The sequence below is a fragment of the Rhinoraja longicauda genome, chromosome 3 (genome assembly GCF_053455715.1).
Source record: "Rhinoraja longicauda isolate Sanriku21f chromosome 3, sRhiLon1.1, whole genome shotgun sequence".
NCBI lineage: Eukaryota > Metazoa > Chordata > Chondrichthyes > Rajiformes > Arhynchobatidae > Rhinoraja > Rhinoraja longicauda.
In genome coordinates this window covers 43,097,092-43,121,236 of record NC_135955.1, presented here as the reverse complement: position 1 = coordinate 43,121,236, position 24,145 = coordinate 43,097,092, and the positions used below count along the sequence as shown (strand labels likewise).

At 41.9% G+C, this 24,145-nt stretch overlaps 1 protein-coding gene across 1 annotated transcript; it reads right to left on the bottom strand.

Annotated features, from left to right (window-relative positions):
- Nucleotides 1–1,448: 1,448 nt before the first annotated feature.
- Nucleotides 1,449–5,890, bottom strand: LOC144592383 (doublesex- and mab-3-related transcription factor A1-like). Its single transcript, XM_078396948.1, has 2 exons — nt 5,383–5,890; nt 1,449–2,287 (listed from the first exon to the last, which is right to left on the bottom strand). Exons 1-2 carry the CDS (start codon nt 5,888–5,890, stop codon nt 1,449–1,451), a joined length of 1,347 nt encoding a protein of 448 aa, XP_078253074.1.
- Between the last annotated feature and the right edge of the window lie 18,255 nt (nt 5,891–24,145).

Genomic DNA, 24,145 nt, shown 5'->3' with positions numbered 1-24,145 from the left:
AAATACAAACGCGCTTCCACCACTTCGTGGTGATGAACATTGAACACCAAGATGCTGGTATGTTTTAGTGAATTTATTTTGTTTCGTGTTTACAACCGTTCTTATCAATGACACCGAACTTGAAAAATTATTATGCAAAGTAAAACGATAGCTGACCGATTGGCGGCAACCCGGCTTCAGAAAGAAAACATTGCCTCCCCGTACATAACCCGCCTTTTAAGACCAGTTTTTGCTCATGACTTAACTGAACCTGCGGGCGGGGAGCCAGCAAAGCAAAAAGTTGATAGCTGGTCACGGTTAACCATTTTCAATGAGCCGCACTCCCCTGAACAAACAAACAAAAAATTACATTGTCGCAATGCCACTTGTGTGCGGTATAAAATAGGGCGGATGTTCACGGACAGAAATTTATTTAAAATAAGTAAAGCCTCATTCGACTACAGGAGTTTGAAGCTGTTGTGAAAAATAGAGGGTTCCCAAGTCCAAATTATCCTTGTCGCCGATAATATTTCGAAATAAGGCACTTCAACGCACACATCTTGAATATGTCGACCCGGGTCCATAAAAATATTGTTTATTTCTGCCTAAGATATTTCCTCGTCAACGAAAGTCTTTCTGGAGTGCATTTCAACATCAATGCGCCAGGGTCTCCGGTAAGAGGAGTGGACGCACAGTGAGTCCGGCCAACATGTCCTAAAATGTTAACGTAAAACTGAACTGCGCCCCACGTGGCAATATGGGGAATGTCCTTCCATTTCATCATTAAGAAATGTACTGTTCAATTTCTCCAGTTCCACATATTCGGGCGTAAGTGTGTAATTAATATGTTTAACATAGATTGTACACTTGTGCGAAAACGCATGCAGGAACCAGTGGACGACCCTGGTGTCTGATCTCTCAGTCGATTGTATCTGGGTCTTCCTGATTCATCGTCACACAATTGGAAGCATCCCTCTCCCTCAAAAACTGACAAACTGGCGTGAAATTATAAACTCCACGATTTCCGTTAAAATGCATGCCTCTCTGTTGGTGGTGAGGGAGAAAGGGGGTGGGGTTTGACAAATGGCCCTGGATAGGAATAATTACAGTTTCAACTGCCCGTATTCTTCACCTCAATCTAACTCTTCTCATGTTGCTTTGAGGTCAATCGACAAGAAACGTCGATTCCGTACATTTATTATCCTCAACAACATTTCCGTAATCTAATGCCCGATTCCCCCCCCCCCCCCCCCCCCCCCCATTCTATTCAGCGCAATGGTGTTGCCCGCAATAATTAAAAGAATCAAAATAACAATGTTAATATCTAGTGAAGCCCTTGCGCAATTTGGAGCAAGACAGATTGGATCGAATCGGTTTTACCATTGCGTTTTATTTCATTCAAGCGTTCTGGAAAGTCAGTGTTTATTGCTCAATTGCCTCGGTATCAGATTATCTCACGAGCATCTGAGTCACTGCTTTTCGGGATTAATTCTGGTGTACAATCCACTCGAGCAAAGCGAGTCTTTGTTCTGAAAATAGGGAATATCCCTCACGATGCCCGGGAAGGAATATTCCATCGGTGGACGGAATGGTAACGTTGGCATCAGAGCAGAAGTGACATAAGGTGACATGAACGTTGGCAGCCCTCGGCTAGGGCTCGAGTATGCCAACCGCAGCGGATTGATGCCAAGTCTAGGGTTCAATCCGTACAGGTTAGCGGGCCCTCCGAAAACGGCGCCGGATTGTAGCGGAGAGAAAGCAGACTTGGTGCCGATGGAGCCGCCAGAGAGGCCGGCTAACGTAATGTGTGAGGATTGCGGAATCTCCTCGGAATCGGATATGGTGCAGTCCACATCTTTGATCTGTCCACCAGGTTCCTTCCCGTTCAGTACCTGTTCAATGGCTTGGACAACGTCTCCTTTGCAGTTTGCCAGAATGCACTCTAATTTATCGCGCTTGGAGTTGGGGAAAACTTTGGTGAGGATGTCAATGGGCGCCCTGTGGTTGGAGGAAGAGCCGGGTCGGTTGACCATAACCTTGGCCAACTCTTTGGGGGGTTTGTCGCTTTCGTTGCCAGACTCAGTATCCGATGGAGTCGCCGAGCGAGGGCTGTCCGCATTTTCCGACGGCGGATCAGGGGAAGAAGAAAGATGGCCCGAATCGTTGTCCAAGGCTTCGGGTTTCCCTGCTTTATCCTTCAGATTGGTATCCGATCCATCAGTGTCTGAGGTGTTAGAGTGTGAAGGTTGGAGAACCGACCGACTCACCAGACTGTTGTAGAACAACTCATATTTGGAGTGCTTTTCTCCTGCAAGGAAACACAGACATTGAAATGAAGCATAGGAACCAACGGAAGCAGAATGATCCCCTATGTTAATTACAAACCAAAAGCATGAGCCGCGTAACACAGTTTAATGACTCGGCATATAATTTTACTTTTAATAAAGAATTGCAAATTTGATTTAAAAAACAATAATCGTTAACGACGAATGAAATAATGGTTGGTTAAACCAGGTATCTATAGGACACGTTAACAAACGTAAAGCCGCTATGATAAATCTGTATTTTTATTTTAGGAGGTGGTGTCCTTTATTTTACAATAAATGTAGGTTGCATAATTTTACTGTTCGGAAATGTCTGAGATCAGATATTCTGGTCAATGGATTTGCATAAATTGTAAGTTCCCTTAAACGGTTTGGATTCAGCTCCAAATGGCATCAATTTTAACGTCGATTGGCAAACACAATTTCAAACCTCCCAATTCGATCATATTTTCGATTTAAATGTATGTGAATGGATGCTTGAGATTAATTTTGCTTAACTTGCGATCAACATTAAATGCCATTCCGTCTGCGAATTCTCCCCCCTCTGCCTACTCCAGAAAGATAGTTAAAAAATAATTACAATATTTCATTATTAAAAAGTAAACAAAGTTAACTTCGCATTGTTGAGTAGTTTGGGGTGCCCTGTAAAACGGGATTACACATTCTCCCACTGCTATTTTAACGCTGTTGATGAGCCGAAAACTATTAGAGGGATTGAGCAAACGACTACTGATTCATTTTCTTCAGCCACTTGTTTGTCACTAATGCTTGAAAAATGCATTCGGTTAACTTTGATATATGTAGCGTTAACCTCCGCCGAGCGCAATGCAGGAAATTTGATCTAATGGGCTGTCCCTTTTTTAACAATAGCCTGTCTCATCAACTGTCAGAATAAAGGGAACTGGGTATGGGTGCACTGTTTAGTGGAAAACAGATTTCCGTTTTGGAATCGCTTCAGAGTAACTGAATGCACAACACGCCTGGCATTTTAATTCTACAACATCTGTGCACAATGCTGCTGGTGAATTATGTGTGTGTTCGTTTACCCCATGACTTCTTCACAGTGTTTTAGCTTCCCAAATGTATTTGAAGAACACTTAATTCATTATGTAGACTTTCGTTTTTGTTCACATGAAAATATATAGACTATTAATGGTTAATAATGGTTTTAAGATGACGTATGTTATTAATGTTTAGATCTCTGCAGATACATTATTCATCATCTGCCAGGTCAAACAAATTCCACCTGGTCTACTGACATTTTCGTCTCCTTACTTTATACACGCGGTGGTGATTGTGCAAAGCATGCATTGGCCTCACCGCTCACGTGTGATTGAGCACGTTAATTTAAAAATACTTTGAATGTATTTTTATTTGCAGGCATATATCCAAACTAGTTCCACACTGCCCCTAACAAAATTTAGTTTTCTGTCTCGATTTTATACCTTAATTGTGGTTATTATGTTTATTATTATGCTAGTCTATTGTGCATTATCCATGTATTAAAACATTCTGTATTACTTTTTTTAACTGTTCGTCAAATCTGGACGGATCCATGTAAGGAAATCGTGCCAATTAAAGCAGTGTCCGTTTACCATCAGTTTGGGGCAGCAAATCTCTGATTATAATTTTTTTAAAGAACCACATACCAGTGAATCCATTTGATGTAAAGGGCACTTTGTTGAACACAAACGTTTCAATAAACATTAACCAAAATTATTACGGGTTAGATATCAATTCATGACTAACGTATCAACATTGAATCTAAATTCACCAGTTGTAATTTTAGTTTGACGTTGTATTAACAAGCTTATTTATGCATTTACTGAATACGAAGAATTATTTAAATATATATTTTTTGCTAACCATTTCCCCATCCTGGCAGAAGTTGCGACCCAGTGTCGTTGTAAATTAACCCAATGCCAGGCTTTTTGTTATTACCAGATGGCATAAATAGTACCAGAGTCAAAGTAACTGTTCTGGCCTGCAAATAAGACATCGCCCTGTATTTTATTCGTTTCTCCGTTTGAATGTTAGAACATGAATAACGATGTTCTAAATCACGAAGTTTGAAGCTTCCCTATATCAACATCGATTTAACCTTGATTTATAGTTATGTAAAAATGTGGACCATCTCTGCTCAGACGAATTTACTGAAGCGGCCTCCCACTGAAAAATTACCTGGCAAAATCCACTGTATCCTAAATTAACGTCAAGTCCGAGCCATAAAAACCGATGCATTCCACCCAGCCTCTTATGCCATAATCCTTGGAAGATTAGAAAGATAATTGCGCATTTGTAACGTTTCTGTTAGAAAGGCACAAATTCCTGATCACACTGTTTGGGATGTTCAGATAATGCCTGTATAACTGTTGGGACGATTATAAAATTTGTGATAGATCATAGCTGTGACTCGAACATTCAGATTACGAATAGAACGCTTGCAGGAAAAAATATGAAGATTAGTCAACGCTGCTTTGCAACTGACAATTTGATTTACATGTGAATTCCTGGCCTCGCTGTGGCCTTTCATCCCAGGATTGTATTTGCACACAATGTAAATCTCCAAAATGGATGTGCGTTTTCTGGCTGTTGCTCAAGTGACTTTACCATTATTAAAATGTAAAATGATAGTGGAACGATGCCAGTAACGCAGAATATAGGTTGGGGAGCTATCTCAGAGTTACGATTAGAAATGTTGAACCAACCGCAGAAAAAAACAATTAAATGAGAACTGCGGAGGCAACATCAGTGCAACATTTGGATAATAATTACCTGTTGCAAAGGACATTTTAGTTTATTTTAGAGATGCAGTATGGAAACAGGCTTTCGGCCCACTGAGTTCACACCGACCATCGATCACCCGTTCAGGCCGACAAACCTGGAGGAAACTCACGCGGTCACGGGGAGAACACGCAAACTCCACACAAGCAGCACCTCTGCCAGCTGAATCACTGATAACTATCTGATAAATGAGTTCAAATCAATGACCTATGGCTGAGAAAACTTGAGCAATTAAATAGCAGCTTTCCCACAGCCTGCGTTGACTGGTGATAACCATGGTTTGCAGCTGACCTACCTTCTTTCAGCTTATGGTAGTCAACTCCAAAGATATCGTAAGGCGTCAAGCCAGCCCTGGATACGGGGATGATGCCGTTGGCGGCTGCGGCAGCCGCTGCCATGGCCAGCCCGGCTTCGGCAGCCCCTCCGCCGGCGTACATGTACTGCAGCTCCCTGGCCTCGTTCTCTTCTTGCGCCTGCTGCCGCCGGAGTGCCACCTGCGCGGCCATGACCCGCTGCCTCTCGGCGATCAGCATGCACTTGGCACACATGCAGTCCCTCCAGCGGCAGAAGCGCTTGTGGCCTTTCAGCGCCGACACCACGCCGTGGTTGCGACAGCGGGCGCACTTGGGGGTCCGGGGGAAACGCTCGGCCGCGGCGGCGGCTGCAGCTGCGGCGGCTCGGAGGAACAACGCCGGCGGTCGCAGCAGGGAGCCGCCGCCCAATGAAATGGGCAAGGTGGCAGGATTAGGCGGCTGGCAGGACTCCACTAGCGGGGCGGGAGGCAGCGCCGATCGACCATCCATTGTCAGCCTGGTCTGTGCAAACCAAAGCCCCCTCACGCTTAGAGCATCAGCCACGGTACTAAAGACTCGTCTGTATTAATAAAGAGTTGCTTTTGCAGGTGACTCTGCCAACGCAAAAACAAACATGATTTAAAACCAAAAGATGAAGTGAAATCGCCGCACCAAGTTTTTTTGCAAACTCTATGTTGAACCCGACTGGAGTGTCAGTCAACAGTCTGAAACTTCCAGCATCGCTAGAAAATTGTTGTCCTAAATCTAACCATAACCTTTCATAAAACTAAGTAAAAACTGTATCTTGTGATAATGCAAACTTCACTGTAAAAACAATCAGCCCCAGTTTTGCCAAACTACACCAAAAAAAATTGCAACCGAGAGGGAAACAACCCAGCGCTGCTCTGCTGCGCCTGGTTATCTGCAATTCACTGGGATATGGATGCGAGACGCGGCTGCTCTTGAACTCTTCTAATCTCTGCTCAAATGCAATGTTGACGAGGCACAAGCTAATCGATAAATAGTTGACACCGGACGAGCCCGGATTCCGCCCGCATACCTCAAGATGCCTGTCACTCACCCAGTGCATGGGCAGGATCACATCGGCGCACGCCTTCACCTATTGGCTTGATTCGTCGCCAATTGCAGAGCCCGCTGTCTGCTTTCACCTATTGGCCGGCGATCTCCCTCCTCCCAGCTGCATCACGCTGTGCTGGTGGTGGCCGGACTTTAGTAGCAAGAACGATGTAAAATATTCTGAACGGTGGTGAAGATAGACAGAAAACGCTGGAGTAACTCAGCGGGACAGGCATAATTTCTGGTTAGAAGGAATGGGTGACGTTTTGGGTTCAGACCCGAAGAGTTTGAAGAAGGGTCTCTCTCGACCCGAAACGTCACCCATTCCTTCTATCCAGAAATTATGCCTGTCCCGCTGAGTTACTCCAGCATTTTGTGTCTATCTTCGGTGTAAACCACAACTGCAATTCCTTCCTACACTCAACCGTAGTGAGCTGGTTGGTCTGAAACTCACTAAATGCTGGTAAGCCACAGAAAGCCAAAACAATGTTAGACTTTCAGGTGCACGATTTTGTATAAAAGACTGCCAAGTGCAGAAGGATTTTGGTTCTATTTTTAATCTCATTTGTTTCCGACGCAGAACCAGATATATTTATTCTGGACGAAATATTATGTGCCTTACAAGTTTCTTAAGATAAACTTGTTCAATTTAATGTAGACGAGGTCTATATTTGTGCAGCATTGACTGAAATCAAGTTGCAACAAGAGGAAGAGCTAAACACTTGACGTTTCAGATAAAAAATATTCATAAGAACGGGAAAAGGGGGAAACAAACGTGTTTTAAGTTGCCGAGAGGGATAGTGGAGAGAGTTAGGGCGCAGACCAGAATAGTATGCGTAACAATTACTTGAAAACGAATTTTGAACGAAATGATGCATATTTTAAACGTAAGGGGAGATAGAAGATGCAGGGACATTTGTAAAAATGAAGGCGGAGTTACTTGAAATAGTTAAACTCAATATCGGGCGGTATAGCGGTATTGCTGCCTCAGAGCGCCAGAGACCCGGGTTCCAGCCTAACTACGGATGCTGTCTGCACGGAGTTGGTACGTTCTCCCAGTGATCGCGTGGGGTTTCCCTGGGTGCTCCGGTTTTCCCCCACACACCAAAGACGATCAGGTTTGTTGGTTAATTGGCTTCCGTAAATTGTCCCTGGTGTGTAGGATGGTGCTGGGATAGGGAGGTCGCTGGTCGGCGCGGACTCGGCGCTGTTTTCATGATATATCTCTAAAGTCTAAAGTGAAGTGTAAAACAAATTAAAGTAATGGGTAAATGGAAGATCAGGGTTAATCCCGTCGATTGTTCTGCAAATCAGTCGCCCGATTCCATGATAGTGTAGAGAGCACATTGTTAGAACTGAATGCGATACACACTGGATAGGAACAGAAGCTTCACCAGAGGGTTATTTGTGTTCCTGGTTGGTATGAAGGGGAGAGGTAAAAGGCCAGGTACTGCATCTCATGTGGTTGCAGGTGGGTGTGCAGAAGGGGAGTGGTGATTAAAGAGCAATCCGCAAAGTTTTGGAGGGAATGGTCTATTTTGGAGCGCGGAAAGCGGAAGAAGGTACTGTTCTACCGCTGCACCATAGAGAGCATCCTCACACATGGCATCCCTGTGTGGTACCTCAGCTGCACGGAGGCAGAGAGGAAATATCTTCAGCGGGTAGTCCATAGAGCTCAGAGGACCATCGGAACACAGCTACCAGCCTTGGAGGGCATCTACAACACACGATGCCTCAGAAAAGCCACCATCATCCACAAAGAGTCTTCACACCTCTGCAACAGTCTGTTCGAGCTTCTACCATTGGGCAGACGATACAAGGCCTTCTACCCCCGCACCTCCAGACTCAGGAACAGCTTCATCCCCAGGGCCATAGCTGCTATGAACCGGTCCTGCTGAGCCAGATGGTCACATCGCACAGTGATCCGGCACAGATCTACTTGCACTTTATTCCGTTTCAAAACTGTTCTAATTTGTTTCATTGGGTTGTTTAAATTAATACTGACTAGCTAATTAAACTAGTCAGTATGGGAGGCGCATTCCCAATCTCGTTGTACCCCTGTACAATGACAATAGAGATATATTGTATTGTATTGTATTGTTTAATCTCTAGGTGTGGGTTCATCCTTCCGTCTCTTCCCCTCCCCAGACCACCGACCGTACGGGTTGACCGGACTTTGGACTTTGAATAATGGCGCCAAAAATGGCGACGCCTGCATGTGTAACTTATGCTAAAAGAATTTCACTGTGCGGTTGCATATGTGACAAATGAAGCGCCATTGATCCATTTGCATGTGGCCATCCAATGCTGCATAGACACCTGCAACAACTGCATGCAAAAAGCCCCGCAGATCAAGGACAAGAGCAACTAAAGGTTGTAACCTGTGTGGAAAAGCAGGCCACCACGACAGAGCCTGTCCCAGATATGCACCTGCTCTTACTGACATTAGGGGGAGGGGGGTTGGTGGTGGGGGTTGGTGGTGGGGGAGGGGGGTTGGTGGTGGGGGGGGGGGGGGTTGGTGGTGGGGGGGGGTGCCAAATATAAACACAGAGGAATGCAGAAATCTCCCCCCACGACCCTAGCAGAGAAGGTGAACAGGAGGCGAGGAAAGCCCGACCATTGGAAACTACCAAACCCCAGAATCAACCTCCCGATCTCTTCCCCAAGAGACGTCGTGAATCGAAGACGGGGCCACAGAGGAACAAAAAGGGAATTGGCTAGTGATGGAGAGGCAATGGACCTCAAATCAAATTGAAAGAAAAACTGGTGTCCCAGGCAGGCGTCAGCAATCTCTCCTAGTCTGAGGATGAAGCCCAATGCCGAGTCAGATGAAGTAACAAAATGGAAGGGAGGCAAAGGAGGAGGAAAATCCCAGCCAGGAAACTGTGAGGAGGCCATCAGCCCATTCCATCCCAGGTCCGGGAGACAGGGAACAGGGCAGTGCCCGGCAAATCCAGGCATTCGAAGACCGGGAATAGCGCAGTGTCTCACACATCCCAGCTCAGGAAGAATGACTTCTTTTTTGACCAAACATCGCTTGAGATTAAAGGTATGGGAAAACGGCTGATCTCCCCTTGGCAAAAAGTGCAAATTTACCGAAGAGGAATCCATCCCCGGGAGAGCTCAGTTCCCGGAAATGGTACAATAGTTTGTGAAATTAGTGGACATGCAGGCACTGGGCATTTGACTATGACAGTGGACCTGAATTTTAAAACTATAAGCTGTGAATGCGAAAATCGCATCAATCAATGTGCTCAGTGTGGAAGGCACGGCACGTCATGTTGCCACCTCTAGATGGTGGACATGAAGCTGATCATCAGATCCAAAATTCCATGTTTTTGTACGTCACCCTTTCCTGCACCATGGTAGTCACCCGAGCCACTTTCTGCTTTCCCCGAGGATCCAAGATAGAGCATGCCTGATGAGTTGCAATGCACAAGTCACCAGCAATCGCATATCCAACATTGCCCTAGTACTGATGGCCACCTTTGTACGCGGCTGCTCCAAGCTGTGCATTGAACTGAAGTGCTGCTTCAGGTTGACGATTTATCTGTCACCCGGCGTCGCAACGGATTGGCCTGACATCACTTCCATACAATGTTCCATTCAGTTGGGCTTCGCTGCACTACATGCTCTTTGAAGAATAGTTTCTGCAGAGAAATAACTTTGACCACAAATCCACCAGTCAGTGGATAGCGCAGAATATCCCGCGGGCACAACAGGAGATGGAAACAATGAATACCGTGGAGTGGCTTCCAGAGCAGTCGGTCGACATCATTTGGCAGAGTGGCTCTTTTAAATCTAAACTTCACTTGTCTGGCAATTAGAGGGACCCTCCCCTTCAGATCCTTCCTGCATGGTCAGTGTCTCACTCCCAATGCACCACACGCTCAAGATGGTTGTAATGAAGATGAAGTGACTATCCGCCTCTTTATGGACCGTGTGTTTGTAAAGAGGTGTGGACAGGATGCAAGAATCCTTGTTGAGGTTCATCCTGAGCAGCTATGTAAAAGGGGACTCCGATCTGCAGACTTTTCCAAGAAATGCATTCAAAGACAAACAACAAGTGCTGCTGGAAGATCATCAGCGCAGGGAAAGAAGCACTTTGGACTGTCCGAAACTTGTTGGCGTTCTCGTGCAACAAGATGTCCAGAAAGGAATGCTGCCACCTAGTACGTTGCCTGCTGCTGGGGTAACTGTCGAGGGATGTACTGACGCTGGATACCGCCAATGCAAAGGCTTTGCAGGGAAAGATTGCAAACGAGATCCTGTCACCACTTGAGCATTGAGGGGCTAGGTCCAATCCAACAGCCCCACAGACATTTGTGGCGTGTATTGTTCAAAGAGGCCGGATGAATGGCACATAGCATAGATTAACTTGACAATACTGCGAATGTATAGACTGAACACACTTTGAATATATCGACTGGACTAAACCATGTGTATAAAGAGAGTCATGTACTGCTTTGTATATTTTGTATATGCTTTTATAAAATAAGGTTTATTATTGATTTTTTAATTATTGGATATTGGATAATATATCTATATTCATATTTTTTCACAGATGCAGCTGAACCTTTCTGCTATACTCTGTTGCATTTCAACCTCCGTTTGTATTAATTTGTTTAGCGTTTAAGTTAACTGTTACCTTGACTGTTTTCGTCTGCATCTTATCATAGATAGCCCCCCTCTTCATTTCTCCCATCACTTGCCATAAAACCTACCTATTTTCTCACAGTTAAATTTGGGTTGAAGAGTCTTAACCTGAAACATCAACTCTGTTTCATTTCCCACTGATGCTGCCTGACCAGCTGAATCCTTCCACGAGTTTTTCACTGTGCCTCGGTACACGTGACAATAATTTAACTAAACCAGGTCTGCATGTTATGTGTAGGTAGGAACTACAGATGGTGGTGTCAACCGAAGATAGACACAAAATGCTGGAATAACTCAGAGGGTCAGGCAGCATATCTGGACAAAATGAATAGGTGACGATGCGGGTCAAGACCCTTCTTTTATATTTTGCTCCAGAATAAAACTGTGTTTGATTTCTTTATTAAATAACAGGCGCGTATCTGCAATAACGCATCCTTGATGCACAAAATCATTTCTACTGCACTCCTATTGTCAAATTAAGTAAATAAAAATAATCTGCAAGTAGCAAGATGCGTTATTGGGGATTCTGAACCCTGTCAGTCCGTTATAACCAAACGTTATATGTACATTATGTAATTTTGTAATAGTTAAACATTTCTTCATTTTTATATCCCTGATGACTTTGCTGCATCTCGAAGTTGCAACATGAAAACTCACTAGTGTGCTCGCAGCTTTTACATAATTTATCTGGAATTTGAAAGTTATTTATTTTAATTTCTGAACATAGTTATGGGGTTACCACATAGCATCCAAGCACATATATTTCCGTGCCCTTGAAATTCGCTGTTGCTTTAGTTTAAACTTAAACTTGTGTAAAGGTTCGTGATGTTTGCCATGTGTGCATATGGGTTTTTTTTTAAAAGAAAATGATCTGACTTCCTAAATAAATCAATTTAGTTTCAATGTAAAACGAAACAAACGTTTAAAAAACAAAACATATTTTAGCAAAGCCACGACGTAGAAGCAACTTGAAACGAAGCTGCCTCTCACGTTTCTTGTTGCATCATACCGCCTTCTCTCTAGCAACACTCATCACCCCCCACCTCCATCGCCACCCACCCCACTCTATCACGCCAATGCTGTGGGCATTTTGGAAAAATCACAATCACAATCAAACGCGCCTTCTCGGAACAATTAATTTTAAAGGTGGCGAAAATGACTTGCATTTATATAACGTCTTTCACATCCTCAGTACACTCCCGAGCCTTTACTATGACTGAGGTACTTCATGGAGCGTTGTCACTATAGTAATATAGGAAATAAAGAGCCTTAACGTTGCTTTTAAAATGTTTTTAAAAATACATTAAATAATGTAAATGATGCTTTAATTAAAAATAAAGGGGCATTATTACAACTTTGGCAAAAGAAACACGGCACACACTGAAAGAATATTCACAATTTGAAACTTCGTTCGGCCAATTATTTACTGAGATAAATAATTTTAAATTCGGCTCTGTAAGACACGAAACAATCACAAAGTGAACATATAAGTTATGCCGATTATCGTGCCTGTTTATTTGTTGATGATCTGGGTTTAATTTGCATCGTTAAAATGGAAGAGTCGGTGAAGATTTTCTGGGTTATTTTTTGCTACATTGTGCTTTAACAGATCTAAATATTTGTTGGTTTACAATCATAAATACTATTTTCATGACCTGATACCTGGACATAAACATTTTAAATTTAAAATAAGGTGCAAATATATTTAATAACCACCGCCCTGGGAAACAGCCGTATCAAGTCAATGGATTGCATATGCAACACGCAATCACTAGCCTCAACATAGTCTTTCCTACACCCCGCAGATTAGGTCATTATATATTTTGGGCATAATTGCCCCATATATTGATAGAATTTCTGCATGCTAATTTTCGCAGCACTGCGCCACATGTATATTTCACTTCTTATAACTCAGGTATATCGGCTCGGTGTTACTGTAATCGAGCCGATTTTAAAGCAAAACCTCTGATCATCAGATGACTGTAATTAAATATAACTACTTTAACGGTAACAACCCAATTTTATTATGCTAATGAGTGAAATTTGATCCTATTTATAATATAACAAGGAAATGTCGCACTGTATCATTAATCTTTGTAAAAGCATATACCTATTCACTCGCATGCACGAATCATTCAAACGACATTATAATTGTAACTTGCGATGTTTGTGTACGTTTATTTGCAGTTTATGCAAACCAGCTGTTGATTGTTTTAAGAAATGTAGTAATTATATAGTCATATGTCCCCTTTTGGCTGCAGTTTATTTTCTTTGGGTTATATTTTTCAAAATAGGGAGGACAAGTATAATGGCCCGAATAACTTTCCACTGTGCGGTATCAGTCTGTCATTCTGATAAACTAAAGAATTCCGATCCAAAGGGCTGCTGATTGGCGAATAATTCTTCTTGCTGCCAACACGTTTCTTTGTCAAACTGTTCACAGGTCCGGTTGTCTTTTAAATACACCGAACCATTTGAAATAATAATCGTCCTGATTTTACTACAGCGAGGCTCCTTCTATTATCGACGAGAGTGCGGGACGCTGTTTCAATGCGACACTTCATGATACTCTCGCAGTTCTGTCCATGATAAGATATCGACTGATGATACAGAGGGCACCACGAGTGTGTGAGGGGGTGGGGTGGGGAGTGGAAGGCAGTTTGAAGCGCCAGCAAAGAAAATAATTGCCTTTTTGCAGTGTCTAGGTTATTGGATTTATATAAAAATGTGTTCAAAATTAATTTGACTCTACTCTCTAATTTATGCGTTTGAAGCTATTTAGAAGGCAGAGCAAGCGTAATGCGCTAAACAAAATATATGTTCTTAGTGTTAGAGTTACAAACATTCGTTGAACGCCAATAATAGCCGACAGCTTCCGAACAATGTCCCCATAGATGATGCATCTGGTTAACTATCGGTTGCTTTATTTGGGTTATGAATTAACTAAGCGGGCTTGCATATACATTACCAACTGGACGGATTAAATAAATGTCTTTATTTATCAGTGGTACTATCCTTATTCTGTTTACTAAGCTGTATTTGTTTAACCAGCAGGTAGAGTGTCATGAACAATAAGTGGTGCAGGTTCCCACATGTTCTATAGATTTCCTTCTTCGTCGGTTGATAAAACTCTTGCTGTTCGTTTCTTAGGACTATTTGTATCACGTGACACACAATCTTTATAATGGAGTAATCCTCGCATGCATGAGTTACTCTCTGATGAACGCGGCCTCCTTACTCCATTCACAATTTTAATTATTAATGCTCTCTCTTGGAATACACATACAATTATCACACCCTGGAGCCCAGCGACACTATAGACGTTGTAAACAATAAAGCCATGATATAATAACTATGCATTTACCCCAAAACTACAGAGTCAGGAAAATGAGGCAATTTTCTTTTTTTCTCTTTCAGTTATCTCTTAGAGTTGGTATTCCTTTTTCATTGCAGACTTTAAATAAATATCTGGTGCAATCCTAATCGATAAACCACCCTACACATTGAAAGAATGGCGCTATTCATTGAAAATATCTTCTTAGTAGGCATACAGTTTACTATTTAATCCCTATTATCTAACGGAGTTTACATATGGCAGTCTATTTGTGCATAATAGCTGAAGTGGAAATTTCTACAGCGAAATCTTTAAAACAGGTCTCATTCTTCCTGAGCGATCAGTATGAACTAAATACCATGCAGTGATTAATGTGAAACGGAGCGGTCACAGTGCGAACCAGCCATCATGCAAGCATCGCGTAAAAACACAGCTCGTGGTTTAAGATACTCACACGGCTTGCTCTTGGGTTTACGATGTGAAGTTGATGACCAAAATAGTTGACCACAAAAGCACAATTTTAGATAACTGTCAGAAAGGAGGTTTCAGTTACATTCTGTGACGTTGATGCCAGGAATAAAACAAACGTTAGCTCCTTGGTATTTGATAAGTGTTGCTTAATTGGCCTGGAATGAATATAAATCAATGGGATTTTTGAATAAAATACGTGAAACGCACAGCAGGTCAGGCAGCTGCAACCAGAATCAGAGTTACCGTTTCAGGTTGAAGACCCTACGTGATCTTTGAATACGATTTTCTGTACGTATTGAAGGGAAAGCTATTTCTCGATCCTAGATCCATACATCGTACGGTCCTGGGCCTGTACTCGCTGAACTTTAGAAGGATAAGGGGGGACCGCATTGAAACTTACCGAACAATGAAATACCTGGATAGAGTGGATGGGGAGAGGATGTTTCCACTAGTGGGAGAGTCTAGGACCAGAGAGCACAGCCTCAGAATAAAGGATGTACCTTTAGAAAGGAGACGATGAGGAATTTCTTTAGTCCGAAGGTGGTGAATCTGTGGAATTCATTGCCATAGACGGCAGTAGAGGCGAAGACATTGGGCATTTGAGAAGTGGAAATTGACAGATCCTTGATTCGTTAGGGTGTCAAAGATTATGGAGAGAAGGCATAGGAATGGGGCTGAGAGGGAAAGATAGATCAGCCATGACTGAATGGCAACGTAGACTCGACGGGCCGAATGGCCTAATTCTGCTCCTTTGATGTATGAACATATTTTTAGATGAGAAAGACTATGTACAATCCTGAACCGCAACATGGCTCCTTGTGAAGCAAAATTCGTATCTAGGTGAAGATACCTCTTTCGAGTATGTTCATTTCATTGTTATGTTGCGTAGACCTTGGCGTAGCAGGAAAATATCATGTGTATATTGTCGATAATATCTCATAAAACCAGTTACCCAGGGAGCAGAATATCGCGGGTGGGCGGTGAGGCAGAGGTGGCGGGCTGAGTAGGTGGTGACGGATGGAGAGAATTGCAGGGCAAAACTTGGGATGGGCGGGTTACAATTGTCTTTGAGGCCAACTGATGTTTTATCTTTTGAAACTTGATAAACATATAGAGCAAGCCATAGAGATAAATCTTAACTTAATGGCACGTCTGCATTGCTTACATTTGTGTCTACGAAGATGTAAAACCCATGCTTAAGAATGAAGACTGAAACGTCTACATTAATTTTGACCCAAAGTTCTCTCCTGAAGTTTGGAAGCTTGAAGAGTTGGAGGGTTGGCGGAAGAACGCTTAATAGAGTCAGAGAGTCGTGGATAGAGTCACAGAGTCATAGTTAGAGTCACAGTCATAGTTAGAGTCATAGAGTCACATATAGAATCATAGAGTCATAGAGTCACATATAGAGTCAAAGAGTCATAGTTAGTCATAGAGTCACATATAGAGTCATAGAGTCATAGTTAGAGTCATAGTGTCACATATAGAGTCATAGTCATATAGCACGGAAACAGGCCTTTCGGCTCAACCCACCCATGCCGACCAAGGCATCCCTAAGCTAGTCACATTTGCCCGCATTTCATCCATATTCGTCTAAACCCGTCGTATCCATCTACTCGTCTAAATGTCTTTGAAATATTGTTATTGTTTATATTTAAATTAATGACATATAGGTCTGCAAATTTTCCAAAAGACCTGAGCATGTTGTAGACTGACTTTGACGTCACATTGGTTTAATAATACTCGTGGTATCTGAGCGAAGTGCTGCTGCACTTTGCTGTTGACACATTCAGGCTGATTCGAGATTTGCACTGGCGGCTCGGTGCTCCCTTTGAGCCAGTTCTAAACATGTACTGTAAACGAACACTAAGAGGGTTTTCGCAAGGTAAGATTTGAGGCAAAAGTAGAAGACGAAACTTGAAAAATATATCACTTGTTTCAAGTAGTGTGAAATTTATTGTCCCAAAGGGAAGCATATCGGTAAAGTGAAAAGTGTAGGGTTTGATTAGAGGAATAAAAACACACGAAAACAGCATGTGGCTTTTTGTGTCTATCTTCGGTGTTAATCACATGGGCAGTTCTTTCCTGCATCATTCAGAGTGATTATTTAGCAAAACCACGGAAGGAATCTATCTGTCATACCTGAAGATTGAAGGAAACTTATGTTATAGAAATTAATTAATGGTAGCAAAGAATTGTTAATTTAATGGATAAAGTAAGGTGAATTATTTGAGGTCTGGTGTCAAAAGAAGACGACACTTTGATATCGCGCTTCACACACGAGCAGCTGCCGGGCTGCACACTGTAGCGGCAATGACGGCGAAACCCTCGGCATTCGCTGTCATACTTTGTGAAATTGACACTAACGTCTGGGTTTCCGTGCAAATTGAACAAGGGAATCCCAAAATTGCTGTCAGTCATTCATCACTCAACCACAGGATATGCTCTTTCCAGTCGTCTCCGCCACAGCAATGGAAACCATTTAAACCGCCTTGTATTTTTCGCTTTTTATGGTTTACTGAGAGAAACCGACCCATTTTTAAAATGCCCTGAGAAACTCGTGTTTAGTTATGGAGATTTAGTGAGACTTTAGTAGCCCACTGTGCCACAATCGTTGCTTACGAAAGTTTTCTGGCCTGAAATTAATCTAATTATATATTCTAATCCTTTGTATGAACGTTTTAAAATATTTTAGAAGACAAATAAGTTTACATGTATAAATTCTGAAGCAGCCAATACTGAAACTCGACAGAAATGCTCTCAAATCATCCTTCTGTTTCAACTGTCTGTGGTAAATATTTACTCTGGGTGATCAGCCAGCTTCATAGCATTTTAACTAATGACCACAAGGTCATGTGCTCACCTTCGAAGTTCTGCATCTATAAAATGGAGAATGATTAAACATTTAATGAATGATAGAAAATTGATGGCTGGTAAATGTTCCTACCTTTCTGCAGTTTAAAAACATCTTTAAACTTGATATTGACCACTGAGTTTGATTGCATTGAGATTGCATTGCCAACAAAACAAACACATTTTTATGTCCGAGGTTTGGGAGCATGACAGCCACATAATATTAAATATCATACAGGCGCACAGTTAATATACTCGAGCTACACTCTAAAAATATTCAAAATGGAAGCCCATCAGGAAGTGCTAAGCCATCTGAGAGCAATTTCCACCAGACAAATAGATCTCCCTTCCATTTATGAATTGCACAATATGGAACAGAGGACATTTCATAAAGATATCCAGATGTCCAATTGTTTGATGTTTGTTAAATAACATAGAGTGTAAAATCCTTTAAAACTAACAAGGAAAAAATCTTACTTTTTCACAATCTTTGAAGAACTTTATATATGTAGAGTAGATTGCTAAGATTTTTAACTATGACTGCAGTTAATTCAATTTGTAGCCCCCTTTGATCTCCCTAAATGTCACCCCTATTTCATAAAAAGAATCAAGTTCTGCAACTATTTGTTTTACAAATGTTTATGTTAAGCTTCTGATCCAAGCCTGGGACTTTGTTAGAGACACAGCGAAGTGCAGATGCTGGAATTTTGATTAAAACACGAAATGCTGGAGTAACACAGTGGGTCAATCTGGAGGGAATGCATACGCAATGTTTTGGATCAGGACCCTTCTTCTGACTGTCCTTCTAGGACTTTATTAATTGGGCGGGAGTATTTTTTCCAGGTAAGGCAGACAAACATAGGTAGCTACCACATTATGTGTGATAGAGAGCGACACGAGACCAGATTCCAGCTTTGGAAAGGTAAAAGATTGCAGGGATGAAAAATAATTTGTTATGTCCATTTTTTCCTTTTGCAGAATCTGTTAGCACTCAGGATTCCTTTGTTTTTATTGTGCTCTCAGATGGTAATTTACATCAACCACTTCATATCTGCCAGGTTGAGGTTCCTTCCCCACTAGAACCAATGTTTATATCCACAATTAAAAGAGGAACAAGATGTGAAGAGACATAAATAAGCTCTGATGACAGTGCAGGAGAAAGCAGCTTCTGCCATGCCTGCTGCACTATGTCTAGCCAAGAGGCACAGTGCAGTAGGATGAAGTAAGGAAGGAATAGAATGATAGGAAAATGATTGAATGTACATAATTTCTCACTTTTACAAGGAAAAAAATCATCTAATTGTTATAAAGCTTTTAAAGTCTGAATGTCAATCAAACAAATAGACCATTGAGTGCAAAATGCAGTGGATACTTTTGTGAAATATAAAATTATTTGTATGGAGGGAGACTGAGCAGAGAGTGAAAGCAAGATAAGGAAAGGTCATTTTTTGTGACTTTATTCTTTAGATAAAATGCATTTATGACAGTGGTATTTCCCCCCCCCCCCCCCCCCAAATAATCTTTATTCAGAATAAAAAATATAAACAAAAGAAGATTGTTCAAACACTCTTCAGACATTTTCAGCATCTATACATTCATTAGCATCATACTCAGTAGTGTTCGCAACTATCCTTAAACCATGCACCTTGTCCACTCAGGTGGCCACCTGGGGTGAGATCCCTTACCGTGTCCCCACGAGTATCTACCCCTCAAAGTCTAGGAGCGGAAGGAACCTAGACTGATGTCCTCTCCCATAGAGACGGCATCGGCTGCACCAAGCTTCAGTGAGTCCCTTAGCACATAAGCCTGCAGTCTGGAATCGACCAGTCAGCAACATTCCCTCTGCTCTGCTGGGAGTCCAACATTGATGATAGTGGTATGTTCCTTCTGCAGGATGTGGGATGTCAGTATCCCCAAGGACCACAAGAGTGGAAAGTGTGCCCAGCTGCTGCTCTTGACTGACCTGGCGATAGAACTGGAGCTGTGGCAGGATGACGTCAGGAACGTATGGGAGACTGAGCATCATAGATATGACTTAGATAGATAAGTACAATAGGTAGAACAAAGGAAAAGAAAAAAAGTGCAGAATATAGTTTTCAACATTGTAGCACAACAGTTCCAGAGACAAAGTCAGATGTCTGCAATGGGGTAAAGCTGAATCAGACAATACCTAACGTCACAGCTAAGGTGCAGATGGAAGGTAGATGCATGGCCACCATGGAGGGTAAGGGTAGCAAGCAGCCAAAGAGTCCAGGGGTGGCCTGCGCCATTTGCCTTGAAAACATGTAGACCTTTGTGGATATTGTTGACTGGGATGGCCATGCAGGCAAAATCAACAGCAGTCACGTCTGTGACTTTAGATCTAGCTCTGAGGCACAGGATGGTAGGATGGTCAGCCAAGACTATAGGAGTGTAGGAAAGAAAACTGCAGATGCTGGTTTAAATCGAAGGTAGACACAAAATGTTGGAGTAACTCAGCGGGTCAGGCAGCATCTCAGGAGAGAAGGAATGGGGGCGTTTCGGGTCGAGACCCTTCTTCAAACTGAATATATAGACTCTAATCTCTATATATACCCATATAACTATATATATAAAGAGGGGTCTGAACCCGAAACCTCACCCATTCCTTCTCTCCAGAGAAGCTGTCTGTCCCGCTGATTTACTCCAGCATTTTGTGCCCAATATAGGAGACTCTATAGTTAAGGGAACAGGCTATATTGTATGGTCACAAATAGGATTCTTGCAAGGAGTGTTGCTTCCCTGGTGTCAGGATCCAGGATTTCTCAGAGTGGCTCCAGAACATTCTCAAGGGGAAAAGTGAGCAGCTCAAGATCGTTCTGCACATTGGTATTGACAACATAGTAATAAAGGGGAGCATTGTGTGAGGTGTTGCTAGCTCTGACCATAATTTTCCAAGCAGCTTTGGATTCAGGTGGAGTCTGAGGATTGTATAATTGGAGATGTTATATAATAGTTCAATAAATGATCTGTTACCACAGATCAATTAATTTAATCTCAGTGGTGGGAATTGTGCTAGAAACAGTAATAAGGGACTTCCGTAGAAGTTTGTGGAGATTTGCTGTCACCGAATACACTATCAAACCTCTACAGGTGTATGGCAGCTGTATGGTAGTGAGCATACTGACTGGTTGTATCATGGCCTGGTTTAATAACCCAAGTACCCAAGAACAAATGGGACTACACGGAGTGGTGGACATTGGCAGGTCCATTACATGTACTGACTTCTCCGCCATTCAAGGAATCTTTAGGAGACACTGTCTCAAAAAGGCAGACACATCATTAAAGACCCACTACAGGTACTATTGTAACATTTAAGAAACATTTAGACAGATACATGGATAGGTTAGGTCTAGAGGGATATGGGCCAAAAGCAGGCAGGAGGGACAAGTTTAGATGGGGCATGTTGATTGGCGTGGGAAAGTTGGGCCGAAGCGCCTGTTTCCACGCTGTATAACTCTGACTCTATTATTACTCTGGCTATGCTCTCATTTCACTCCTACCATCCATAACTACAGGTTCAAGAACAGCTTCTTTCCAACAACCACCAGGCTCTTGAACATTACACAATACTAACCATTATCTCAACAACTACGATCTTCTATGGACTGTGTTTTTGGTTGCACCACGAACTTTGGTTTTATATTATTATGATTATCTGCTGTAATTTGTATTAATTTATTATATTATTGATTATTATATATTTATTTCTGTGTTATTGTATTAATGCTTCTGTTAAGCTACAACAAATATGAATTTCATTGTTCTGCTACTGGCAAAGATGACAATTACAATCTTTTGATTCTCATGACTCTCTTGATAGTCATTAGGACAAGTGTGGATTAATTAGAGAAACTGCCAAATGCCAGTTCCGTCCAACTACCTCAATACATTTCTCGATGCAAGGAACTGCAGATGCTGGTTTACCAAAAAGATGGCACAAAGTGCTGGTGCAACACAGCGGGTCACACAGCATCTCTGGACAACATCGATAGGTGGTGTTTTTGGTCAGGACCTTTCTTCAGACTCTCTCCCCGAAATGTCACCTATCCATGTTCTTCAGAGATGATGCCTGACCCACTAAGTTAGTCCAGCACCGTGTGCCATCTTTTATGTTTACCAGCATCCGCAGTTCCTTGTGTCTGGATGATTTTCTGGATAAAATAAGGTAAGTTAAATGGGAGAAACTGGTTTGTGTGATGTATATTGTCTTCTAAATGTCTTGGTAAAGTGACATGCAATCAGATTGTCAACAAAATTGTAACTCAGGGAATAAAATGGTGCTGCAAGGAAATTGGCTAAGTGACTGGAAACAATGAGTAGCAGCTAAATGAATAAAGAAAATACTAGAAATATTCAATAGGCTTTGAAGATCTGTGGAGAGAGAACAGCGAACATTTTATTCAACCATAGAGTGGTAGGGATCTGTGATTCGCTGCCTTCACAGGGCAGTACAGTCAAAAAACCCTCATCACATTTCAACGAAGATCTTGGCTGTAAACTGATCTTGACAGGTACAGTGCTCTGACCTGTAGACCTATGGGCCAAGAGTTTCAAGAGTGATTATTTGCCATATGCATTGGATATGAACCAGAACAATGAAACTTTGCAGGCACATTAGATGCATCAATAACAAATAAATATACAATAAATTATCCAGACCATAAGAGTGTAAAAAAACAATGTCGAGCACCATAGTAGTGCACAGTACTTTGTGGTTTGTTATTGAGGGAAGGTACTGATTAGGGGTGTGCAAATGGTTCAAGAATCTGATGATTAATGGAAAAATGTATTCTAATACATGAAGATAACAGTTAAACACAAGGAACTGCAGCAGCTGGTTTACAAAAAAAAACACAAAGTGCTGGAGTGACTCAGTGGCTCAGGCAGCATCTCTGGAGAACATGGATAGATGACGTTTTGGGTCAAGACCCTTCTTCAGTCTCCTCAAAGAGCAGGAGAGCAGCAGGAACTACAGAACGGGAGCAATGAGAGAGGGTCTCAAACTCCTGTTGGAGAGAGAAGGGGAACTTCAAAGTAGGCATATCTTGAGGATATTTCCAGTGGAAAAGTAAAATGTCGACACGAGGAACTGCAGATGCTAGTTTACAAAAGAAGACACTAAATGCTGGAGTAATTCAGCGGGTTAGGCAGCATCTCTGGAGAACATGGTGATATTTGGGTTGGGATAACCGTTGTCAGGATCCTGTACCTTCTTGCCAGTATTGAATTGAATTGAATGGAATATTTTATGGTCACTTTATTGTTACTATATTAGCAGCGAGATGAGAGTGTGGCCAGGGTCATGTCGGCCATGTCAGCTTGACCTTGTTGGGCACTGGTATCAATTTATGCTTATCTGTTGAAAATGATTAAGTTAACTTTTTTCATTCGTAGCTGCTATGTTAACTGATTTGTTAATTGCAAGTTCTGGCCACTAGTGGACTCTGTGGAACACTATTTTTGAGTCAGCCAACTCCACCACTATTGTCTATATCTTTTCATAGGCAATCCCTTGACAATTTACTTCACTAACATTTTGATCCAATCACACATCTCACACATCTCTTTTACTTGCAATTTGTTTGGTGAACATTAAGCTAACATTTGAAACAGTTAAACAAAGTGCTCAGATAAATCAAATTAGTGGAATAAAACTGATTTCCGTTATTTAATAAAGAGTAAATTTAACCTCAGTAAATAATATTAAACGAGTTGCATTATGATTATACTGAAATTATTGCATCAGCAAGAACTCAAATGTAGCAAAGGTTTACCAATCCACACACTGGCAAGCAGACGTGTTGTAATATATCAGTTCAACTTCTTTTTATTAACATTGGAAATGTTATGCAGTTGAAAACAGAATAAGGTTAACTTTATGAGAGGCATTGGATGGACAGAGCTAGAGCACAGTGGCTTATCAAGTAAAACTCACCCTCAATTTGGTGTTCTCCTCAGTTCCCACGTTTCCTCTGAAGGCTCTGACCTACACTGCCTTAGATGTCATTGTTTATTACCAGGTTTCCAACTCTTGCCAATTTGCTTATCCTCATTTATATTGAAGCAACAAGATAGTAAAAATCAAACTGTAGAAGGTACAGCAGCAGCACAGTGCTTCCACTCAATCACACGTCCTCTCAGAACATTTCTGAATTCAGAGAGTTTGGACCACCATTCTCACCTTTATAAATCACTTTTGTTTATATTACCACCATCATTTTAAGAATAGCAGTAATTGGCATTTGTATTGATATATTATTGGATAAGAATTTTCATCAAGGGCTTGCTGGACTTTGAGTGATGTGGATCCATGAGCATTGAAATGAAGGATAAACAGAACATTACACCATGTAGGG

Excerpts from the sequence above, each read along its gene's own strand:
- LOC144592383 (XM_078396948.1), bottom strand. The coding sequence starts at position 5,890 with ATGGATGGTCGATCGGCGCTGCCTCCCGCCCCGCTAGTGGAGTCCTGC. Across the intron at positions 2,288-5,382 it reads CTACCATAAGCTGAAAGAAG|GAGAAAAGCACTCCAAATAT; the intron begins GTAGGTCAGCTG and ends GTTTCCTTGCAG.